General features: G+C 29.6%; 1 protein-coding gene across 1 annotated transcript in view; it reads right to left on the bottom strand.

Annotated features, from left to right (window-relative positions):
- Positions 1 to 9,580, bottom strand: part of LOC106472189 (small G protein signaling modulator 3 homolog) — a 36,999-nt gene that overhangs the window by 13,221 nt on the left and 14,198 nt on the right. Inside the window, exons 9-14 of the mRNA XM_013932816.2 lie at positions 9,512 to 9,580; positions 6,704 to 6,931; positions 5,168 to 5,353; positions 4,198 to 4,353; positions 2,248 to 2,352; positions 934 to 992 (exon numbers count right to left, since the gene is read on the bottom strand). Of these exons, the coding sequence (XP_013788270.1) occupies positions 934 to 992; positions 2,248 to 2,352; positions 4,198 to 4,353; positions 5,168 to 5,353; positions 6,704 to 6,931; positions 9,512 to 9,580 (803 nt within the window). The remainder of the gene's footprint in view (positions 1 to 933; positions 993 to 2,247; positions 2,353 to 4,197; positions 4,354 to 5,167; positions 5,354 to 6,703; positions 6,932 to 9,511) is intronic.

The raw sequence follows: 9,580 nt of genomic DNA, 5'->3' as shown, positions 1-9,580 counted from the left end.
AAAATTAACTATTTCAACAACCTTTTACTCAAAAAAATGTTTATTTGTTTTGTTGGATGTCACACAAAACTACAAGAAGGCTATCTGTACGTAGACATCCCTAATTCTGAATTAATAGCTAATCAACATCATCCACTGTCAAATACACTCCAAGTGTATACTTGCATTTCAACTTTCAAAACTGAATTAAAAAATTATCTATTTCAACAATCTTTTACTCAAAAAAAATGTTTATTTGTTTTGTTGGATGTCACACAAAACTACAAGAAGGCTATCTGTACGTAGACATCCCTAATTCTGAACTAATAGCTAATCAACATCATCCACTGCCAAATAGAGGGTTATTCACATCAGATTAAATAGTGAGATTTGACAATCATTCTTCTCATGCACAAACAGCCTCAAAGTGTAGAACAAACTGTGTTTTTAACGGTAAAGGGACACTAGCCACAAAACCTCACATTCACAGTGTGGCTCACCACTAACTAGAGACGACGAAGCTAAATATTGCTCTGTTTAACTTCTCCCATGTGCACACAAGGAAAAAAAAATTTCATAAACTTACCATAAGATATAAAAAACATCTTTTAGTTATTTAATTACATCGGTAAAATAGTATCGTACAATTACATAGGGAGAATAGGATTTTGAAATTCAAGTTTTAAACAAAAAATTACATTATAAAATGTTTTATAAAATTCCAAAAAAGAGATAAAAGTAAAAAAAAAAATAATGTAATATGACTAAACGAGACTTTCAGTTCACAGAAGATAAGTTTATTACACTTTTTTGTTGCAGTCAGCAATATGTTGTTGAATGATTACTTGTAATGTATTGGTATGAATGTTTAATTACACCAAAGCTTTAAGCATCAATAAAAGAAATAATTCAGTATTTTACAGTAGAACTGACCAAGTATGTTTAGCTACTTACGTTCCACGTACAAGGTCAGTAATAGCCTCCGTTACAGAGTCATCGCCTGCACAAGAATACTGAAAATAATAAACATAATACCAGTAAGATGAAACAAGATCAGTAATAGCCTCCGTTACAGAGTCATTGCCTGCAATAGAATACTGAAAATAATAAACATAATACCAGTTAGATGAAACAAGCAATTCAATTGGCTGTTGTTCTTAAAACTAGTTTCACCGATTGCCTACATTTCTATAGTTGTTTCTTTCATATTAAAATTTGTGTAATTGTTATATAAAAGATTATACCCTCAACAGCACTTTATACACATGTGAATAAAAAAGCCACCACCCCTACAATTCGGGTACAGCAGTCCTTAATTTTAAACCAACATTCAAAGGGAATGTAGATGTCTGGCAGCATCATGTCTGCAAATGCTTTTTGTACTGAATTACAAAATTCACTGTCATTTTTTTATATAATGCACCCATAGCTGAAATTATGGACCATATTTAGCAGCATGTCATATCAAACTCTTCTTTATGGAAATTGCAAGATATTTAAGAAAATATTCAGCATTTATCTAACATGTAAAGTTAGATTTATAAACCATGGCCATATAAACATATGTCATTTTCAGTAAGTTCAGAATTCAACATAATTCTGAAAAAAATACAGCTTAATGAAAGCCTATACATGTAAACAGATACAATTTTAAAGTATGGGACTACTTATTATAGTATTGAGCTAATTATTACATTACTGAACTAATTATCATAGCTAATTAATACAGATCTGATTATTTTAACACTGAACAAATGATTAGAATACTGAAATAATTATCAGAATACTGAATTAATTACTAGAGTACTAAGCTAAATATCATGGTACTAATATCATTATCACAGTGCTTAACTAACTACCATGGTACTGATCTAATTATTACAGTATCAAAAATCATTAATTTAGTAGTATATTAGTTCAGTTGCTGTGATAATTAGTACTGTAGTAATTAGATCAGTACCACAATAATTAGCTCAGTACTCTAAAAATTAGTTAAAATAATTTACAGTAATGAACTAATTTTTAGAGTACTAAGCTAATTATTGCAGCAACTGAATTAATGGAAGAACACAGTAAGCTATCTTAATAAAAAATGTTTATTGTTAGGAGTTCAATGTCTATGTGTTGTGCATCACTTAAAAGCATAATTAAATTTGTAGTTTTTTTTTTTTATTCACGATAGATTCAAAAGGAAATAAATTTTGCTATATAATTATTTACATTTTTCTATCAAGTTAAAACCATAGACCTACAATAATATCTATTTACCTGTTTACTCCTCTCATCTAAAAGTTCAACAAACTTGGCAGGAAACCAGCCTCTAAGTCCATTAAGTTCACCTATCCAGCAGTGTTCATCCTTCTGGTTGATGATCTAGAAGTTATCAAACTTGTGTTGTAATTTAAATGCTTTCTTCTCTTTTGGCATTTATTTCAAAAAAGATTCATACTATACTTACTCTTGTCGTAGTTCAAAATAAACTGACTTACTTGACAGGACCATTAATAACAGGAGGTTCATAATGAGTTAATAATGAATTCTCAAACTTAAGCTGAGTTTCAAGAAAGAGATCAATCATGATGTGCACAAAGTAAAAAAGTAATCTTTATTTACTACTTAAAAGGAATCAAAGTGATAATTGTGCAGATCAAAAGACAGTACCTTTAAAGGATGTATCTGTTGAGAGCTCTCTGTCTATATGAAGAACTCTTTTTCCAGGCTGAGAAAACACTGCATTATTATATACACAGTTCTACATGCTCTCTATCTCCGGGTATGTACCCATCCACATTATTATTGGTCAATCCAACAGAAAAATAATAAATGTATATATATATATATATCCTCAAGGTATCACTTGACCTGACAGTGGAAAATCTTGTTACCAACATTTTATGTTGGTTACTCATTGTTCTGTATTATTCCTCCTGTGGTATTTCTTTCTTTGGAAAAAAACAAATTTAAAGTAGAAAACAAAAACACAATGTGAAGGACCTTAGACATACACCTTACCAACTGTTCTACTTTTAAACATACACACACTTAAAGGTTCACATTACAACACTGATTAAGGTTTTAAACTTCACTCTAATGTTTTCTTACAAGTAAATTTCTATTATGTCTAACTGTAGAAGTGAGACAACAAACCAGGTATATTATTACTCCTTTTAAAAATTATTTCTACAAAATCAATACATATTGGGGCATATTAAAATCAATTTCATCCATAATATTGAGATATTACACAACAGTTACAAAAATAGGTGAGACTTCAAACCATAGCAGTTAATACAAACTAACTCTTATTGCATGCTATGATGAGTAGTATTTTGATTCAGTATTTTGAGGCCCTTTACTCATCAGTTAGAAAATTTATAGTTATATCTCGTATATTTTATCACAAATACTTTGAAGTATTGTGAGAAAGATATCATTCAACCAACAAGTAAAATACACAACATACTATATTTGCTGATTCTGATAAGAACAGTTGAGTAAGGAGACAAAATTTGGCTGTATCCTTCTTTCAGAATTATTCCATCATTGTAGCTACAGTTGGAAATATTTTGAAATTTGTTGTACTAAAAAAATATTCTTGCTAAATAAAGTTGCAAGTATCAAACTTTGCATCATTAACAATTACTACAGAGATGAGATACTGGCTTATAGCTTTATAGTCAGCTTGTATACAATATATATTTTAAATCTTTAACTAAGTTTTCAATAAATTACTGAAAATGTAAGTACTTCTATTTTGTTTCACAAATCTAGAAATAACAATTATTGACACTGATACTGTATTATTAATACTCCCATGCATCCATTAATAGTATACGCGTCTTACAAATTTTGTTTTATCTCTACTAATACTTCAACTTCACTGGACATAAATCAAGAACTATTGATGCACACCAACGGAACTGTCCTGTCCATTTGATATGTCTCATTGCTTAATTGTTTAGTGATAAACAAATAGTACAATATTTAGTATAAAATTTGTACTTCAACCTTATTATCAAAAATTGTTCCTTATATATACTTATATGAATTAAATCTGATCTGTTTTAACTATGCTAAGTATTAAGAGTACCATACAAGGAAGAAAAAGTTATATATCTAAAATACGAGTTAAATCATGCAGGTCAACACTTTTAGTCAGGAACTTAAATAAACATAATTACAGTTCTCTAGAATGTTAACAGTTTGTTATTTACTTACTGTTATAATATCATTTTTCCTGAAACCAAGTTCATCATCATCATGTCTTTCAAAATCCAGTAACGCTTTAGCTCGTCGTCTTCGACTGCGAGACACATTAGCAAAGTTCTCATGATCCCTGCTATGGCTCTCCATAGAATAGTCTGATACAAGAACCTAAAAGTCCATAAGATAAAGATAAATCAACCTTAGGCATCATTAGTGATAAAATGAATTGAATACAGTTAACTTGATGTAGAGTAAAGGTGTTTCTTTTTTATATTTTAGGTCTTGTGTAGACACTCATAAATTTTATAAAAGAAGACAGATTGTCAAAAAACAGCTTTTAAAAACCAATTTATGATGATAAGCTTTCCCAAAGCTTATTCAGGACACATGAAATATAAAACTCACAACCCAAAGATTGTGAGTCAAGTACCCTAACTACCAGGCCTTTCAATTTTGGATGCATCATACTAAAACTAACACAAGTACCATACAATGCTGCATCAACTGCCTGGTACAAACAATCGTGTTTGTATAATCTAAAACCATTGTTGTCTGAAATATTTCAAAAATAAAACATATTTATAAACAACTGTATTCAATGACATAAATAATATAATCTAAAAAATAAAACCACCTTGAATAACATCGATAAAGGATGACAAGTGTGACTATGATTCAAAACTAGGCGATCATTCCTTATTCCCAGCTGATCTTGACTATTAGAAAGCTTTCTACATGATGTGGGTTTAGGGTAATTGAAGTTTTTAACTCGTTTTTAAAAGTTTCATTAAAGAAACTGTCTGTATTATTATAGCATTTTAGGGTCAAACCAATAGATTGCTTGTTTAGGTCCAGTATTTAAAATAAAACAAAACCTTTTCCTTAGTCAATCATCTAGAAACAGCTAAGATGGGGCAATTTGAGACACCAATATGATGATCAGTTGGATATTTCCTTGTTTGTACTGATTATAAAAACCTACCACTTTAATCTTGGGATCAACTGACTGAAAGTGCCGAGCAACCTGGAGAATAGCTTCTCTTAAGTCCACTAGAATTTCTGTCTGTCGAATGTTCTTACTTCGAACATCATCTTTATTGTCGTCATCACCGAAGAGAATCAGCTGGACCATTGATCGGGACCTGCGTAACTGACGTCGGTTCAAGTGCTGTAAGTAAACATATGTTGTAAAAGAATCATTAAAAGCTGGTCAATTTGAAATAAATATACTTAAAAGAGGGTTTGCTGACAGTTCTTCACATAAAGTGTTTATACTCTAATACTCAAAGCTACTGTTCTTTCTCCCCCTTTACCTACCACAGCCACTTCACTACCATTTGCCTCCGTTCCAGTTTATAAGTGCCACCAACTAATACTTAATACTTTCATTTTTGTTTTTTATATTTTCTGTGTTTATTTCATATAGCTCTTTCAGGTTAGTTTTGTGTTTTTTTAATTATATGCTGTTCTTCTTTATGTGTTGGTTTTTACTCCACACATACAGAACTTGGAAGTATAGGTTCTCAAGTATAGGTTTTATCCTCAATTAGGGTTTTTTGGTTTTAGTTTTCATTCAGTTTCAATTATTACTTTCATTTAAAAAAATATTTACTAATTTTAAGATTTAGACTTAGATTTGGTTTTATGTAATATTGACTTTCTTTGTACAATATTTCTTAAAACCACTAGTACTTTTTTGAAATTAACCATTTGTATTATAAAGAAAGATATACTCGTATATTACTTGTTAAGATTGATTGAGACTTTAAAAAAAAATGTGATTGGTTGTTTATTAAACACAAAAAGATAAGAACATTTTGAGCAAGTGTTGTTTTTTGTTTTTTTCCCATTTAATTTTAATTTAAGAATATATTATTGTAAACAAATATTATCACAATGGAGACAAATATTAATATCCATTTTTTCCCAGAAGAAAAATATTCATTTTTTTCTCCAATTTCTCCTACATTTCATCTGTAAAAGTTCTTTTTGACAAATGCTAAGGAAATTGTGAAAAAGTTAAGTTAATTTGGAACCCAGGGAATGTCATACCCTAGAATGATAAATTCTCCTTACAGTTAAGTACATCTTTAGAATACGATAAGCTTACACACAAAGCAGCTTTACTTTTAATAAACCTTTGAAATATATTACTTCAATTTTATGCATTTTTATTTGTGTGCTACAATACTTAGACTATATTTAAGACAGAGAAACTTTAACAATTTTAAGCTTTGCTTCACACATAATTAAATTTTTTATAGGAAGATTTCCTGACAAATCCCTCATTTTATTAATTAGAATAAATTGAAATATAAAAGGAGTATTTAACTAAAATTATCTTCCTATAGTATTTCCTGTAGGTTACTCAATGAACTTCCTTCTTAATTGTACGATAAATAAAAGACTTTCCAGAAAAAATTATTATACATTCCCATAATTACAAGAAGTTTTCTTTATTACATTGAATAATTAATAAGTTGATACCAAAGAAACCTTTTAGGTCTTTTGTTAATACCTGCTTTGGCAAATTTTTAGCATTTTCTGGATTCACAAGAGTTCCCTGATCTGCCATCAGGTAAGCTAGATGTTTTCTCCGGTGAGTTTCTATGACAACCTCAGAGAGCACAGACGCCAGACGAAAAGTTGTGTCAAACAACTGATCAACATCTTCAACCTCTCCAGGAATGTCTGACAATGCATTAAAGATCTGAGCTGAATTTTCAAGCTGCTTGAGTTCAGGTTCCTGTAAAGTTCAAAGAACAATCTAAGAAATAAGTAAAGTTTACTGGGATGATAACAAACATATTATAATGACGTTTATCAAAATACTCATTAATTTTGACATACCACGTTAAAACTGTACATGCAATTATATGGCATTAACTGTCACATTCCAGGGATGAAAAAAAAAAAAATAGTCTTCTTGTGGCTTTTACTCTCACGTACGAGTTGAGTTGAAGGACCTAGGTGACCTTAAGAAAAAACTGCAACACACTACTTACAACACAAGTCATAATAATCAGCATACTCCATGGAAATATAAATTGAAAAAAAAAAAATGGTACAAGATTAAAATAAAACAAATAAGAAATGGTAAGTTTATGTAGTCACAAAATAAAAATAAATAAATGTATACTTATTACCGATTTATGTTCAAAATTTTGGATTCAGTAGATTTTCAATGTAAAATTACTTTTGGTATATTTACTTTGTTACGGTGAATTATGTGTAAACAAACCTTTCTTGTTTGTAAAATGTTCAAAATACTTATTTGTACATCAAATCATACTATATATATATATATATATCACTTATTCAACACAACTATCAAATATTTATTCAAGAAATAAGAGCACAATTCATACTTCATATGATCATTTGCACAATATGCACATCTGTACATCACACAGGTTATTTATTTGTACAAAACCATTTTGACTAGTGGTTATAGTTATAGTGTGAAGTCAGTTTTGTAATGAGTACACTGAAATGTGAAACTTAATTTTACAAGATGCTGTGTGGATGCACTCCCTACAATTCTAAAGCTATTTCTGATTAAATATTCATAGTAAACTTAATAAAATGCAATCAAAATCTCATACTGAATACATTTGATAATTAATGAATGCAGAGCATACAATAGTACGGCAAAGCGTTACACATTTCTTTTACAAAAGCTTTAGCGAGGTCTATATGCAACAGCATACAAGCTTAATTCAGATATTTTTGTCCTCAAAGCCAACAGTAGATCATATTTGATAAACAAGCAAGTTTGACAGTTGCAACTTTTATGAATGACAACTGAGAATCAATTTAACTCAAAACCAACTATAGATCATATTTTATAAACAAGCAAGTTTGACGGTTGCAGCTTTTATGAATGACAACTGTGAATCAATTTAACTCAAAACCAACTGTAGATCATATTTTATAAACAAGCAAGTTTGACGGTTGCAGCTTTTATGAATGATAACTGAGAATCAATTTAACTCAAAACCAACTGTAGATCATATTTTATAAACAAGCAAGTTTGACGGTTGCAGCTTTTATGAATGATAACTGAGAATCAATTTAACTCAAACCCAACTGTAGATCATATTTTATAAACAAGCAAGTTTGGCGGTTGCAGCTTTTATGAATGACTACTGAGAATCAATTTAATTCAAAATAAAGCTAATTTATTTAACTCATAGATGTGATGCTTTTGGAGAAAGCTACTACAGCTCTCTATAAACAAGAAAAGAAGAATATGGAGATATCTACATCAGAAATCAAACATGATTATCCCATAAGTTTGTCTAACAGGCAAGTCACCTAATATTCTTGCTAATCAAACTGAGTATAAGTGTAATTTTCTTTATAGCAACTGTTCTGAACACTTAGAAGGAATAACTAGAATAAACACCTGAGAACTTAAACTTTTGAGGAAGGTTAAGCTGGTTTCTATTGATTTATATCGGTTCTTATGCTACTCTGAGCATGATATAATCTGCACTAGCTACTACTAATTTTGAAGGCTGCTAGCCAACAACATCCACTGTCAACTCTTGGGGTACAGTTGTGAAATCCAATAGTGAGATTTGATAGCCCCATTTTTTTTGCTACAATCCAGCACTTTATTCACTGGGTTACTCCAATTAATTCGAGTAACTCCAATTAAAACAATACATAATTTGTTTTATTTTCTAGATATTAATTATTTTCATTAAACAAGTTAAGTGCTAATAGTAAATCACATTATTATTTTGCATTTCTTGTAAAGTACTAGAAATAAAAGCCAGGACTATATCAATTAGGAAATGTATCCGTTTTACTATCTAATTTTAAATCACACAAATCATCTATATATAAATTATACAAATAATACAAGTCCACATTTTGAACCTTGGGGCACTCTTCACTTAATTAACATTTCATTACAACAATTTAAAAAATTTAGTTCTTTTTCAATGAATAATTTTCAAGCCGTATTATTACATTTTCATGTTATTTATTAATATCTGATACGACACTGTATCTAAAGATTTCTATAAATGTTATTTGATTATTATTTAAGGTATTATGTACATTTTAGATTAAAAAAAACCTTCTTAGAATCTAACTCGTCTACAAACCAATTGAAAACTAAGGTATAAAAACAGGGTTAAGTCAGCCTAAAGTGTGAATATGAATGAAACAAATATTCAGTGATTTTTTTTTTCACTCAGTTTCAAAGTTTATGCATTTTTTAAAATCATACCCCAATTTCCAGAGTTCTGTATTTTTCAAGACCTGTTTGGATGCTTTAATACACTAAAAATATTATAAAAAAAGACTACCTCACCTTTAGTTTGAGCATACCCAATGTGATTTGAAAGAGCACAATCGACCCTTCAAGAAAAAAAAGATCCCA

The sequence above is a fragment of the Limulus polyphemus genome, unplaced genomic scaffold, assembly GCF_000517525.1.
Source record: "Limulus polyphemus unplaced genomic scaffold, Limulus_polyphemus-2.1.2 Scaffold5147, whole genome shotgun sequence".
Classification (NCBI taxonomy): Eukaryota; Metazoa; Arthropoda; class Merostomata; order Xiphosura; family Limulidae; genus Limulus; species Limulus polyphemus.
The sequence above is the reverse complement of the archived record's forward strand: the minus strand, read 5'-3'. Positions and strand labels throughout refer to the sequence as shown.